We start from the raw sequence: 16,071 nt of genomic DNA on the forward strand, positions 1-16,071 counted from the left end.
TCCTTAGATTGTCGCTGTTTTATCCCACTCCCTTTTTCCCCCTCCTTTCCGGGCCCCGGGAGGGGGGCCCACAGGGTGGCTTCCCCTGTCACGGGCATAGGTAAATCTAAGTAACCCGTGACAGCCCCACACTACAATGTCATCAATATACTGCAAGTGTTCGGGAGCAGTAAAATTATTCATGCTTTATATGATGTTATGATGTGGAATACTCTTAGCAAAATTACAAAATTATTAAACCATGACACCCTGGTATTTTTCTTTTTTTTTCTTAAATATTTTCCTTTTTACTATTTAAATGTTATGGGCACATCTTATAGAAACACAAGGCTGTTTACAAAGAAGTGCATGCTGTGTTGCTGTATGATGAGCGAGATACATCTATTCTTCATCTAGCAGGAATAGTTGCTGAGCCTTAAGAACAGTTTCAGAAAGCTTTGGGAATTTGGGTGTTTTCCTTGTTTCTGCAACACAAAATGAAAATTTACGCTGTATACAAAGTAAAGGGGAGTCCAAACTTGTACGTTAAATTTGAAAAAGATCAATCTGGGGTAATATTAAAAAAAAAAAAAAAAAAAAAAAAAAAAGGGAGTGTGGTCATCAAATACTATAAAATATATTAGCTGTTACTAGAATGCCACTTATCTTCCCCCCATATGAATCACTGTCATGTTGTATGTGAATTTGTGAGGTGGGTTTTGAAGCTGAAATTAAAAACTTCTTGTATGGCTGTCTTCATAGTGGCTATCCAGACTATCTGTAGAAATGACAGCTATTATGTAGTCAGCGGTTCACCAGTTTTAACTGATTATAAATTACGTTTCAGGGTGGAGAACATAGCATAGTGCCTGACACCTGTGTTGATCCTGAGGGCATTCTTGATTCTGTGCATTATGATGTCATGGATATTAAAGAGCAAGCTGAGGCAGCACATAGTTCCATTGTATCACTGGAGGACCCGAAGGAAGATATTGGCTGGTTTGAAAAGCAGCTGGAGAAAACTAACTTTGAACTGATGGAGACCAAAGAAGAGCTAACAGAGAAAAAGACCAAACTACTTAAAACTGAAGAAGAGCTGATGCAGAAGAACAAAGGTGAGTTATGCGATGTGAAAGGTAGAAGACAGAAATAGTTCATTAATCTAAAAGAGAAATAACCAGTTTGAGTAGGAATTAGAGGAGATGTTCTACCTTTGGAACCATAGCCTGTAGATAAGTGATAGTTTGTTCCTTGTGTATATTCAGGTTCAGCAATTCCACGGTTTTTGGTTCTTTCTTTTCTTTTTTTCCCCTTCTCCTTTAAACTGCAACTAGCAGCTTTACGCTTTCGTAAGTATGGGGTTAAATGTCTATTTCTTGATTTTTACTTTTATATTGTAATCTCTACTCTTGTTTATGTCTTGTTGATGCAATGTTTTCGTTCCAAGAAATATAGAAAACTTTTGAATCACTCCCAATAAGTGAAGACCACATGCAAATTAATTAATCTGTTCAAAAGCTACCTAAACATTAGAATATCTGCAAAAATTGATTACTTAATAAACTATCTATTGGCTACTTATGTAATACAACCTTTTCTGTGTGTTACAGACTTTGAAATGCAGGTGATTAAATTGGATGAGTCTGATGAGCAACTTAAAGAAGCAACTGAGGTAACTTTATCAAGAAGATATTGTGTAAAATTGTTTTAATACCAACTTGTGGTAGCTTAAAATGCTATTCCAGTAGGCTCCATTAATAGATTTCTTACCGAGCTTAGCTTAACTGAATTTGCCTTTAATGCATTGTGTAATTCAGCTACTTAACACTCCATTAGAAACTGATGACTGAATTTTTTTTATTTTTTATTTCCAATCTCATTCAAGGTGCAGAAAGATGACATTATTACAGAGCTACAAGACTTAAAATCTCATTTAGAGGAAAAAGTAAAAGATTATGTGAGTTTTACACATCTCCATATCCTTATACAAAAAAAGAAAAACACTAATTCTATGCTTGTAATCAACACATTTTTGGAAAACTGATTTTCTGTATGTAGCTGGTACTCGCTTGAAATTGTAAACAATTCAAATTTATCTGAAGGTAGTTGTTGTTAACACAAACAACAAAAATATCAGTGTGTTCCACTAACTCCTGCCTCACACTCCTACATCAGAGGAAGAGCAACAGTAAAAGTATGTTGAGTAGAGTTGGAAGTACGAGTATGAATGGTCAGGATATCTCCACGTTCTATGCAGTCCATAAAACTTTATCCAGACTAATGTACCGCGAGCTACTGAATATGTGAAGACTAGCTTGATTAAGTATGTGTGCATATCACTTCTGGTGGTTTTTGTTCATTTTTTGATGTTTGGTAGCCTGAAATAGCTCTGAAAACATTTATAGTTAATTCTGTCACTCAGATCTCTAACCTTGTAAGCTTAGCAACTTGACCCTTCTTAGTCTTTGACTGTCTGCATCACTGCAACTTAGTATTTCCATGGTATTAAAGCTGACTGTGATGAGTAGTCATGTCCTCACCTATTACTTCTTCCAAGAACAAGGCTCCAACTCTATCTGTGAGATTGTGTGGCCTGAACACTTCTGAGGCTTTTCTTTTCATAAGTTACTAAAGATGAATAATCAGTCCTTGGCAGTGCCAGCATGGCTTAACAATCGTCATCTTGTAAGTAAGGAAGCTTCACTTGTGGTCAAGGACACAATCTAAAATATGCGTGACAGAGCTGACTAAGCTTTAAGGTTGGATTATATCTGTCACGATGAAAGTGATTTTAGCAGCTTAGCAGAAGTGTGATGTGATGAACTTGTATGAGAGCTGACCGTTTGCTCTTTGACCATGTTTGTAATTTTGTTGACTTCTTGGAAACAGGAAATTCTTTGATAAACTGGTAAACTCTCGATTGTGTGCAAGTCTTTTACTTTGTAACCTGCTAGGCTCTTGCTTTCCCTTGTATACTCTACCGAGTATTGCACTTGTCATTATCTGAAGGTGTACTTGTTCTGTCTGCTATTGAAATTTGTAACTGATGTCTATAGAGTCACCGGGTAAATATTTTAGCTGTATGGTTTTGTGTAAATATTTGCCTACAGAAGATTACTGAGACTTAAGTGCTCCTTTTGTTAAGCTTCAATGTAACTGATCTTATATCAATACAGGAAAAGACTACCTACCATTTAACTACCATTAAAGCAGAACCGGTAGAAGAGAACACTAATAAAGGAACTGAAAGCAGCCAATTTTCAGTGCTTTCAGTTAAGGCACTGAAACAAGAGAAAACTGAGTTGGAAGTGGGAAGAAAGCACAGTACTGATGAAGATAAGCCTACTGTGGAAGAGCCACCTCCAAAGAAAGGTACAGTTTCTTCCATCGTTGAACAGGGTGTCTTCCAAAACAATAAATTGCTTCCTATTCCGGATAGGAAGCAAAAGGCTGTGAAGCACGTACCTTATGGTATAAGGAGAAAAGCCACTGTGTTAAACTGTAAATAGAAGTAACTGTTATGTAAATATCCCTTTTTCAGAAGGTCCTATGCTGTTCATTTTTGAATGCTTAAGAATAAAAGTTTTTTGCACTATTTTTTTCCTTTTTGCTGCTTTTTCCTTATCTGTTGATGCACTTGCAGATTTGGTAATAGTTTTAAAGCAGTTTCTTTAGGATTGTTTCAACTGCTGTTGCTGATCTTCTGAGTAGCATCAGCTGCTCAAGTGCTTTTTTTTGTTTGTTTGTTTGTTTGTTTCCTGAAGCAACTATCAAAATTGTTGACGACCTGCTAATTGCTCGCTCATGAGCAATATTTGAGCAAAATGGTTTGGATAAGCTTTGATGCATTTAACTTCACTTCTGGGCACAGCTGAGCATCAGTGTTCCTAGAATTACGGAAGACATATACAATGTAGAAGGGAAAATCTAAAACTTAGCTGTAGTCCCTTCCTTTCTTGTATTCCTCTTGCAAAATATGTGCAAGGGAGAAAGTCAAGGCCTTCTTTGGATGAGATGCTGTTCTTGGATGATTTGTCCCTGCTGCCTTTATTTGGCATAAATATTGAATCCTAATGTGACCACTGAATGGCATCACATATAAGCATCTTACCAGAGACTGAGGGAGGGATGTGGACTCCTCCATACTCCAAATAGTAGTGGGTTTGTTCTAATCATATGACCAAAGCTCTCATTTAAAAATTAATGACAGCAATGCTCCACATAGGAATTAAAATGGGTAGCTGATAGTCACAATGTCAGCATGAAGTTTTCTGTTAAGAAGTACTGAGTATTCAATCATGTTAAAATTTTCTTCTATTTGTGAGTATTAATAGCATCCAATTTCAAAAACTGCTTAATATATATTCTTTAGCTATGTTAAATATACACAGTAGAACAATGAGCACAGGTATGTTGTGCTGGTTCTTTTGTAGAATTAGTTATATAAGTAGCACGAGCAAAAGTGTTTTAGGAAATGCTAGGTTATCTCAGCTTCAAGTTCAGGGTATTTACACCATCCTCTGAGCTTTTAGGTCTTGTTTCCTATGCTCTGTAATAATGCTTTTTCCCTACTTCCTGTGTAAGGAGCTTCTAGACTGAACATTACACATCTTCTCCCTAGTCTTATTTATCTTGCTTTAGTGCTTGCTTGTTGTTTTCAGCATAAAGTGTTTAGATTACTTATAAATCATATTCCCCTCACTAGTGTTGCTGGGAGCAGCAATCAAAACCAAAACCTGGTTTGGGGTGGAATATGCCACTGCTGTTTCTTCAGTATGACTTTTAAATCAGTTGAGGGCTGTATATAAAACTCCTTAGATGAGTTAAGAGGCTGTTTCCATGCAGTACATGTGAATCTGTATGTAATGCAGGCTGCACGTGGGCGCTATAAAATTCTGCATTTCTGTAGTTGTAGTAATAAAAGGACTGTACAAGAATCACCATGGAATATATTGTTGTGGTGACACAATCCCTAGTAAGTCTTGACTTATATTTATTTTTTTTAATACTTAAAGTATGCATATTATGGAATGGACATAACTGGATTCTAAAGCAATGATGAAATACAGCAGAAGTCGCTTTTGATAGAAAGAAAATGCTTGTGATTTTAGCCAATTGCTCACCAGTTAAAGAAAAAAACAGCCCCAAGCTAATGGAATATTTATGGAAACTTGAATCTGCAAATTTGTACAACTTTATGAGTGAACTTTATATGCAGAAGAGTAAGTGTGGACAGAAGTAGGAATCCTCATATTTTGTTTAGAGATCAACTGAATAAGAGAGACAGATATCAACACTTAAGTGATCAACTTGTCCAGGGTTTTATCTTTCTTTTGAAAGTAAGAGGACTGTGAGTTGGAATGAAATTTCTTAGAGAACTGTTTATCTACCATTTAGATGTAGATGGAGTGATTCCTGGCTGCCTTATAGGGATTGCTGAAGCACGGAAGATAGAAAGAATATAGCTGTGAATTATCTATCTCGTTCCCATGTTTCTTAAATCTAATTAGATTTTCTACTGGTGTGGAGTGGAAGGTTTGAGTAGTGCCATGGTAAAAGTGTTCTTCCAGACTGAAAACCTTTTACTGTTAATTCTGTATAGAAATCTGAGACATCTGATTATGTGTCCAGAGAACTTTAATTCCTTCACTAGTATCAAATACTATGTGATGCGAGGGTATGGCTTGCATATTACGACAGTGTTTCACTTAGAAGTTGCTACTTGGTGTTGTGAACTGCTATGTAATAATGATTTTAATCAATCTGAGCTACATTCCTTTTCCCCTTTTTTTTTTTTTTGTTTGTTTGTTTGTTTGTTTTACAGTAGTTGTAAATGAGAGAAAGAAAAAGAACACCGTAGAGCAAAGGACAATTGAACATATGAAACAAAAGTGCTCCGCGTACCGATAGGAAGTACTAGCACTGAGGGAAAGAACTGAAATCTTGGAACATCATTTAGCTGTGCTTGAAGAACAATGCAGAAGAGAAAAAAATAAAAAAGTAGATTTCAGTAAGCAGGTAACAAGCCTGCGTATTGAGCTTTTTCTGAAGAAACAGCTGATGCCCTCCGTGAACAAATTCTGCAGGGTCAAGCTGACTATCGGGAAATTGCTTCTGAACTGGATGAACAGAAATCTATAAATATGACACTAGAAGACAAAAATGCCCAACTAACTAACAACATAGAAGTTTCCAAAGAATATATAAGTGATAAAGTGTCACAAGTAAAAGAAATGTGGACCAAATTAGATGAATTATACAAATGTCACTTAGAGTTTCACGCCATCGGTACTGACTTTGTCAGTGTAAAGGATTCCTCAGACTGTGAAAAAGATGAGCCAGGGACATCTCAAATTAGTTCTGCATGCATTCAGTCACAGACTTCTTCCATCTCAGATCTTGTGCAGGACCTCTCCTTTAACTATAGTCTTGAAAGGATTTGGGAAGTATGCAGAAGTATTGTTGATGTTTCCTCACAAAAAAGTCAGCACATCAAAGCACTGCTTCAAGACAATGAAAACCTAAAGGCGGGACTGAATAATGCTGAATATCATAATCGTCAACTTGTAATGAAGCTATGTGAGATTACAACTCACACTAGTCAGGAAGATGATCTTGTGAAACAGTTACATGAGCAAATAGAAAAGAAAACTCAGGACTTTGAAGAAAAGACTGCAGAAGATCAGAGAGTGATTGCACAATTTCAGGAGGAAGTTGCCAACTGTGAGGTAAAAATAAAAGAGCTTGAGTATCTCCTGGAGGCTTCCAAGACAATGGAAGACAATGTGTCAAAACTCAATGAATTACTTAAAGAAAAAGAATCTATTATTGTTAATCTAGAGACAGTTACAGCAACTCTGCAGGAGAAGTCTGCTAATGCAGACAAAAAGGTTGAAGAGTTAATTAGCAAAGAAGCAAATCTGATTCAAGAAGTTATGCAGCTGAAAAACAGCTTGGAGCAGATGAAACGCTCTCTTCGGGAAAAGGAAAAGAGTGAAATGGAGAAAGTGCAACGTATAGAATCGTAAGTAACCACTGAGTTAACTTAGAGCCCTTTGAGAATGAACTAGAGTTAAAAATAGTTAATGGGAACATCCCTTCGACTTAATGCATTTGCATGCTTATCAGTAGCCAAACTACTACTTTAGGATGCTTTGGTATGCTACTTGAGTTCCAAGGGAAAACAGGAGTGTGCAAGGAAATAAAGAATAATATGGGGATTTCTGGTGGTTTTGTTGTACATTCCTCAGAATAGCATCTGAATAATTTATTGCTTCAGCATCTGATTATGAGAAGCAAGCTGAAATTCAAAAGTAATTGTTTAAATCTTGTCACTGGTCTAGATAGATTTAAGAGTCTATTTACAAATAGAAACCAACAGGCAGGTCATGGATTAAGCTGTAATTGCTGTTTCCATGAGATGTGTAACAGTAATGTTCTTTGTGTCTTTATTTTTAACATAAGGCTAGAAAATATTCTTTCTGAGAGTTCTGCCCTTGTACTGAATTTGAAAAAAGATTTGCAGAGGAAAGAAGAAGAGTATGCAGATCTAAAAGACAAACATTCTGATGCCGAGAAACAAATTCAGCAACTACAAAGCAAGGTTTGTAGTCAACTGAGATATTTTTTTTCTGTAAGATTATGCTTGGCTTTCTGCTGTTAAAACTTCTCAAACTTTAACTATGAAGCTGGAAATTTCACACTAGTGTGGCTAGCAGCAAATCTTAGGTAAAGTTGCCATTGAAGCTCTAGAGGGGACCAGAAGTTAAAACATGGTTTCACATAGATAATGAACAGAGGAAAGTAAAGTTGGTTGGTAGTCTGGAATAAGGTTTGTGAAGAGAATAGCTAATCTGCCTCTGGAGGGGACTTGTTATTATCTCTACGTTACTGGTGACTTGCCATTGGTATCCGTGGTAACTCCAAAGCCTAAAACCTAAGTCTTGTGAAAAAACGCTGATAACTGGGAAGAAGAATGCTATTTACTTGAAGAGAAATAGACTAATTTCCAGAGGCTCTTTAATATAAGCATGTATATTTTTTTTCTTCAATTTCAGCTTCAGTGATGTTAGTAGTTAAAATTTAATTATTAAACAAGTAGATATTTTAAAACCCATTTTGCAGGATCTTAGTCTGAAAGTTTATTGGGTGTGCTTGGGGTGGAAAATTGAAGCTTAAAAATGAATTCATGTCTTCCTTGGTAACCTTGCACTTGCTGTCATTTTCCTACTCAGCACTTGTTTGTGAATTCCTCTTTATTTAACAAAGAAGTATTTGGCCAGGTTGGATTATAGAAGTCTTTTAATGAACCGTGAGCTGTGCTTACATTACAGGTGTCCACGATGCGTTCTGTGGAGGAATCCCTCAGGAACAGGATGGATGAACTTGAAAGGATTAATAACCAGTTTAAGGATGAGCTGGATTATAAAGACTATACTATCCAACAACTTAAACAGGTATTTTTCTTGCTCTTAATTTTTATTAAATGAATGATGCAGGTTTTCCAAGCAACAGGGAAAAGGTCCAAAAAAAAAAAATAAATTGCAGCAAAATGAAAGTGGCCAACTGAAATTAGTGGTAGACCATGAAAATATTCAAATGATTAGTCACTACAGAGCACTGGCAGATGGCTTTAAATACAATAATCTGCATAGTAAATACATATGTAATACATGCATATAACCTGATCTTGTTGAGTGACATCACGATATGTTAATTGAAATGTCTTACCATAAACTCTTTTTATCAGCTTGAGTCCTTATTTATGCTATATGAAAAACTTATTAATTCTAGGCTGTCTTAAAGATTCTGTTTGTTTCTACTGTGTATGCTTTTCTTTCAACATGAAATATAGGAGCTGGAGGAAAAGGACCATAATATTCAAAAGTGGCATGAGGAGAGAGATCAGTTAGGAGAAGCTTTGGAAGAACAGCTCAAAACTTTGGCTTCTATTGCCATACAAAAAGAGACAGAAATAGCAGAACTGAGACAATCTGCCTTAAAGGATTCAAGCAAGGTCAGCTCTCCTTTCCTCCTACCTGATTAGCTACCCATAAATTCTGTAAAACTCCTGTACCTGCTCTTTGTATTCTGGGTGTGGTTCTGTTCTTGAACACTGTCGTATTGACATCATGTGCAACTAACCAAAAAAAGCACCAGCTTTTATTTTTGTTCTTCAGAAACAGAATTTATGTTAATTACTAAAATTTCAATTTTTTCAGTAGTTCAGATAAGCAGATGTCAGTTTGATGCTTATGATCCTACAATCAGACTGGACATCTGTAGCTTTTTCTGATAATTCACAGCATTTCCGGATCCCAAGCTAGGCTCAATACTCAGACAGTAGTTCTGTCTCAGGTTTCTTACTTTCTTTGCTTTCTCTGAGGTAGTATCTACAATGGCATGAAAAGACAGAAGGGGACGTGGAGAGAGATTAAGGGAAGCATCAAAAAGCAGAGGGGGGATGATCTCTGGAAGTTGCATTTCTTATTTCAACATCCAGCTTTTAATCAGGATAGCCAATCTAAGCCGTAGCATAGAATTTCAGAAGCTAAACAGAAGACTAAATGAGTTGTGCTCTTTTGAGAATGTTTGGATTCACTTTCTCTGAGAAGAAAGATGTTCTCATAGCAAAACTTCCCCTACAACTGCCGACTTTCTCACAGTACCGAGGATTTGGGAACAAATAAAAGCTCGGGTTATTATATCTTCAGAGAGATGAAGGCTGAAGCACATAAGTAAAATAGAAGAATCAAAATATATTGTATTACAACTTCCCAGGCAATTCTGTGACTACTGCACTTGTAACAGTGACTGTACAAATCCGTGAAATGTTACTGTTCTTGAATAGTTAAGTGTTCTAGCCTACAATTCTAAAACTGATGCTACTAAGTAATTGCAATACTGCTTGTGTGTGTTAATTCCTTTTGCCAATCCCACAACTCAGCAGTTTTTACTGTTTATTAGGATAATGCAACTGTGATAGAAGAGTTAAGAAAAGAACTGGCTGACAAAGATGACTTTATAAAGGAATTAAAACAACGCATTAACCACAGTAGCCCTCAGTGTTTGCCAGAAATACATTTACTTGAAGAAAGACAGAGTAGAAGGAATGACTCTGTAAATGAAAAGGTATGATTATATTTATAGAAAGTCAGTACTTAACATCTTGTTAACCCCTTTTTGTTCTTCTGTTTTCCTAGGAGATACTGGAGCTAGAATCATTTTTCTTAGCATATAGTCCTTTAACTACATATTCAGTGATGAGTACTTGTTGGTTCTTTTTGTCTTCCACTCAAACATGAGCTCTCATCTTCTCAAAAATATTTTATTTACTAGAACACCATCTTTCTGTGTACATTATGGAACTTTTCCATGCAGTTTTCCATGTATCCGTATGTGGATGCTGAAGATTAGGCAGAGGTTTAGCCTTTGGTGTTCTAACATAGCAGCTGTGAGCGTGCAGAGTATGTGGGGAATGGATGACAAAACGACCAGCGTTACAGATTTTGTACCTAAATAATGTCTCGCTTTCTCTCTTTTGGAGGCAGAATACTGCCTGAGACTGTTAGTGAGACCCAGTAGGGTGTATCTGAAGATCACACAATGAATAGATGTTACTACCTTCCCACACTTGTGCTGTGTTTCAGCTTACGTGTTCATGTGGCGTCTGAGCTTGAGGTTTTACACTGTAACTTTAGAAAACTCGAGATATATTGGAGGTCTATTGCATAGCCTAATCTTTACTCCTTTTAAATATTTACAGCCTAGGAAACAACAAAGCAAAACTAAAACTGGAGAAAGTATTCCATTAAGATGCAAAGCTGAAGACAATTATTTGTCACGTCAATGTACTAGGAGCCTCACTTCATTAAATGAATCTGAGGTTAGTATGAAACTTCAGATCTGAAAATGTTGTGATTGTATTGCTTTTGATAAGGAATGAGTAGGAAAAGATCTCATGTTCTCTAAACAATTCCCAAGTTTTAATTTATTTATCCCTTTCAAGGTGATCAGATCACCTGTTTTTATAGCCTTTGATAGGAATAAAAGCTGTTGAAACAATTGTGTGATGAATTTTTGTCAGGTGCTGTTGAAAACTCTCCTCATGTTAATGCTTATGAAGTGGCTCATGATTACATAAGTTACTTGGAAAAAATTCATGGAGCCACTGAAACGGGCACAGCAAATTGAACTTATTTTCTTCCTCTGCAGGATTTCTGGATATTGTTTTGTTAGCAGACGATGTTAATCATTCCTATGTAAGTTTTTAATTGCTAACTTTCATAAAATAGCAGTTACATATATTTTAAAAACAAAGTATTTATTAACCAACTTAATTCTTGGAAATACAGTGGGTGGTGATACTCCATTCAGATTCTTAGCAGAGCCTGATAAAGTGGCTCTGACTACTTTTTGTCTTTCTACAATCTTTGGTAACTTTTTGAGAGGAAGAAGACTCCCCTCAGGGGGTCGGAACAGTGTAAGTAGTAAAAGCTGCTAGTCTGTGTTTGGGACACTGGAGTTTGCTAGTTACTAGCAGCAGTAGAAGCAGCCATCTACCATTTTCTGATGTCCCCAGCAGCCTGTCTTCCATGTTTTTAACCAGCATCTGAACTCATTTTTGATATGCTAGCTGAATTCCTGCCATAGAGAAGGAGGAGTCCAGGTGATCTCAGTTCTGACTTTGTTGTTCCTGTTGAGAAAAACAGGATTGGGTGGATTGTGGACAGTAAGTGCTGCTGGGGAAATGCATACTGACATTTCCCTGTCACTTAGCTGTGCATTTGCTGCCATTTGACCATGAGCAGGTACATGATAGCCTTCAGCTTAAGTACGGTGTCATTGCTTGAATGTCTGTATTCTCTCCAGGGAAAAGATAGCAATGGAGTTCTTTAATGACTTGTACTGGGCTTGCACCTTGCCAGCTGGACCTTACTTATGTAAATAACATCTCTAGTGTAGAAGAGGAAGGGCAAATTCCCTAAGATTAAGCTGGAAGTTAATCGAACACTTGAATCAAATGCTCCTGTTCCTGCCCAGTTCTGACACAGCAGAGTTGAGATGAAGAAAATCGTGTCAGTTCTACCACCATTCTCTATTAAAAAAAAAGTGTAGTTGTCTGTGCCCTTGAGAAAAAATGACTTGTAAAGTATCAGGCTCAGTTTAACATGGAGAACTTTTTTTGTGATCATAGATTGGAAATAATTTTAAATGTAACAAGTTCTAGGAAAGAGGGGTAAAACTCTGCTGTAACTGAAATAGACTCCTTCTGTTACAAGTGTTCTTACAGCAGGAAAATCGAATGCTTACATATCCTTTTCCAGATGCTTTATAGCTTTTTAATCTCATGGCTACCTTAACACTTGCACTTAAAATTCTTCTGTGCTATCAGGAGCATTTGGAAACTGTCCTCGACTCTTCTGGAGTGTCCGCAGAAAATGGCAAAACTAGTCGGTTCCCAAAACTGGAGCTGGAAATCCCACTGACACCTCTGCAACCTGATAAGATGGAGATAAAGCAGCACGGCAGCATGATACCTTTAGGAGTGAAAATGCCTAAGGCAAAAAAGAAAAGAAGTGATGACATGGATGAGGTATGACCTAGACCCAACAGAAAACAAAATATCTGATGCCTTTTTACCATTCTCATTTAAGCATTAAAAAAATGCTATTTCTACCTCAGTAAAATAGTTGAAGAATTTAATCAATGAACTGCTTTAATGAACAAAACTAACAGCCAAGCTCAGTGATAATGGTTTAAGAGAAGGGAATTTCTCTTAACTCCATTGTGTATTTTCTTTGAAACCTGTAGACACAAATCAGCTTTTTAGACATCATGAGATGTCTAATACTGATATCTTAATGTCCTGTTTTTATAATTGAATGCTTATTTATTATTTGATTTACAGTGGAATAGTTACCACTAGCAAGTACTTCCCTACTATTAGCAAAAGTGTTTAAAGTGTTCACTTTTGTGACATCAGTTGTTCCTTCCAAAAGAATCATGGCTGAAACTTGTCTTATTTTCCCAGGATTTTGTGAAAAGTGAGGACACGAAAAATACAAACTCTGTCATGGCTTTTAATTCACCCTCTGCAAGTGACGAGAAAATGGTTGGTTTTTGTTCTAGTTTTGAAGCTAGCTTGGGACTTCCTGTAATTGTGTGGTCACACGAAAGAAGCAGTGTCTTATCCTTATGTGTATACCTGAATGGGAATCTTACATGCTTATGAGCTCTTCCTATTAAATTCCATAAGCTAACCAAAGGGCAAGTCAGTCTGTCCCCAGAGCGTGTAATGGCTGTACTGTGTAATGATTTGGAGGGAAGGATATTGCACACTGAATAGTTGGGAAGAGAAGCTTTAGTGTATTATCGTGTGCTTTTGTAAGTGAAGCCCTTGTATTAAACTAAGGTTCATATCATTAATATGCATGGCAGTTATTAAAAACAGATGTTCACATGTGATAGCAGTATCCTTGGCATGGTCAGAGTATGAGTAGTAGATTTTTCCCATCTGTTGTCTTCTGTTTTGTATGTTTGTTTATTTTATGTAATTAGAACAGCTTATGTAAGAAACAACTCCACAGCTTGGGAGCTACTTTTAAAGAAACTACTGCCTTATTAAGAAACTTTAAGAAACGTATGCCTTGAAATAGCTGAGATTTTGACAACTCCCTAAAGGGTATAAAATTGTCTACATTACTTGCCGTTGTGGTATCATCAGCATAATGAACAGAGGTGTCAGTAGTAAAGCTCAAAATGTCAACTTCAAATAACGTTGAACTAAAATGAAGTTTAAACAATGCTCTTGTTTCACATGTTCACATCTCTGTTGAACAGAAATCCGGAAAAGACTACTTCCTGAGAAAGCGAGTACATGCTTCAAGACTGACTAAAAAGAAGGATGAAACACTGCAAAAAGTTGGAGATTTTATTCAAAGCTCTCCTTCTATTATACACTCTAAAGGTTGGTGTAGAATAAGTTTTATTCCATGTTTTCTAGACATTGTAGAATGGCTTGTTTCTGCTGTAGGCTATTAATGTATGTGTTCTTAGAGAACTTGTCTGCCATGTTAAGTTGTCCTTTGATTTATGAAGTAAATGCATTTATTCGTCTTTCAGAGATTCATTATTACATTTGTGAAAACCTACAAGTATACAGAGAAAGTTGGTTCTGTCTTGTGCTTCTGTCAGCACCAAAGTTAGGCCTGTTGTTTAACTCCTGCTGAAGTTTCTGACTTCCAGCGACTTCTGAGCCATGATTGTCTTTCATACTCCATTTTGATGCGTGCTTTAAGCTGCCATACCTGAAGCTATAAACTGTTTCAGCTATAGAAATAATAAAGAACCTCGATGAACAAATACAATTTCTGAGTATTTTCACTTAAATTTTACGTGTCATTTATAAACCAAGTTTGTTACGAAGCTTTTTTTGCATTCAGTGATTTAAAGACTCACAAAACCAGTAAGTTGATTGGTTTATGTATCAAAACAAATTTCTTCTAGCCAAGAAGGTGATGTCAGCAGTAAGTTCTCCTAAATCAAACGAACCTGAAAGTCTCGAAGAAGGAGAGACCAAGCCAAAACGATGCAAAAGGAAGCTGTATTCAACTGTCGTTTCTGGCCCTCTAGATATACCTGCTTCTTCGGTAAGCGATTATACTGTAGTCTTGGCTTAAAATAAACTACTAAGGAGTCCAAACAGACTGGAGGTTTCATCTATTTGCAGGAGGAGGTTGAAAGTACTGAGGTATTTCTTTATTCTACCAAGTCATTCTTGTTGGTCTTCCTGCTGTTCTGTTTTACTTTGTCCTCAAAGATCTCTGTGTTTGGCTGGCTTACAGTTTGCTAAGTAGGTGATGTAGCAATCACGGAGATGTCTTCTAATTTGGAATCATAGATAATTTCAGTGTGTTGGAGTGGGATAATTCTACTACACGCTTTTCTAGAGCACAACTTAGACAGCTTTTTAGGTATGCTTAAACTATGATCTCCTGTCTAAGCCAACTTGCAGAGGATCTGATGTGCCAGTTTCATGACTCTGTCGGCAGCTATTGTGCTAAGAACATTCTTGCTCTGTTGGAACTGCATCTTTTAATTATATTAGAGTCCTTTTTCTGTTCAGCAAAGTGATCATTTGCCCATACTGTAATATCCCTCTGAATATTTTGATGATTTGACGAATGATAGGGGCAGAAACCAAAATGTTATATTTTTTTTGTTAGAGGATGAAGAAGATGAGACAATTTCTTCTCTCACTGTAGTTCTGAGAACATGGAACTGAACCGAGAACTGAAATTCTGGGCAAGTCATAGCTACAGGGATTGAGGCTAAAAATGTTTTCTGAACGCTTCATGTTTCACAAAACAAGTATTATAATACTCTTTTGAAAACAAGTATTTCAAAATGAAAGCTGCCTTCAGGCTTTCCTCAGATGTGTGTGCTTTTTTAAGATAAACAGGATTTTGAACATTCTCCATATTTGTTCCTTGTGATTAAGCTGCATTAAAATGATCTCGGTATCCCATAGTTTTCTGAATAAAATATAATAAGCAAATGCCATTCTGAAATCCATTTAGGGGAAGAAATATGTTTGCGTGGGTCAAGAAGAGCTTGTCAGTCTTGTGCGAAAAGATGAGTAACTTTTGAAATGTTTTCTTCAGGAATCTGAGGAACAAAAGAAGGAAAGTAATCATCTGATCATCAAGCGACGGCTGAGATCCAGAACAGCTAAAAAACCTTGAAGAAGCATGTTTGTTCCCCTTTCTCAGGACATACTTTTATTGTATTATTAAAACTGGTTGTTAATAAACAGTAACAGTTACTCCGTTGTGTTCTTAAATTTGTATATAGGTGTACAGTGTCTCTCTGACAGTTTCAAACTGACTCCATTGAGGCTGAAATAAATACAAGCTTTCTTAAACTGTGTTTGGATTTTATTGTGGTTAAGGGTTTGTTTATTTTTGTCTTGCCTCCCCTGTATAGGAACAGTATCTCTAGGTCTGATTGCTATTTACCCATTGTGCAGTAATAACTGTACTTGTTCAGGATGGCCTGGCTTGCTTTTTTCACGTGACTGGTGTACTTAGC

The 16,071-nt window shown here is 36.6% G+C and overlaps 2 protein-coding genes across 2 annotated transcripts; both read left to right on the forward strand.

The window, feature by feature from the left end:
- Positions 1-476: 476 nt before the first annotated feature.
- On the forward strand, positions 477-2,260 carry LOC146752565 (uncharacterized). Its single transcript, XM_085531771.1, has 4 exons — positions 477-500; positions 827-1,094; positions 1,590-1,651; positions 2,237-2,260. Exons 1-4 carry the CDS (start codon positions 477-479, stop codon positions 2,258-2,260), a joined length of 378 nt encoding a protein of 125 aa, XP_085387897.1.
- A 3,766-nt stretch (positions 2,261-6,026) lies between these two features.
- On the forward strand, positions 6,027-15,805 carry LOC146752566 (uncharacterized). The gene is made up of 8 exons (XM_085531737.1): positions 6,027-7,003; positions 7,444-7,582; positions 8,313-8,435; positions 8,834-8,995; positions 10,745-10,864; positions 13,822-13,948; positions 14,488-14,630; positions 15,645-15,805. The coding sequence occupies exons 1-8, from the start codon at positions 6,123-6,125 to the stop codon at positions 15,723-15,725; spliced, it is 1,776 nt and encodes a 591-aa protein (XP_085387863.1). The 5' UTR covers positions 6,027-6,122; the 3' UTR covers positions 15,726-15,805.
- The last annotated feature ends 266 nt before the right edge of the window (positions 15,806-16,071 follow it).

The sequence above is a fragment of the Coturnix japonica genome, unplaced genomic scaffold (genome assembly GCF_054131305.1).
Source record: "Coturnix japonica strain WE unplaced genomic scaffold, WE-NBRP24 Scf044, whole genome shotgun sequence".
Classification (NCBI taxonomy): Eukaryota; Metazoa; Chordata; class Aves; order Galliformes; family Phasianidae; genus Coturnix; species Coturnix japonica.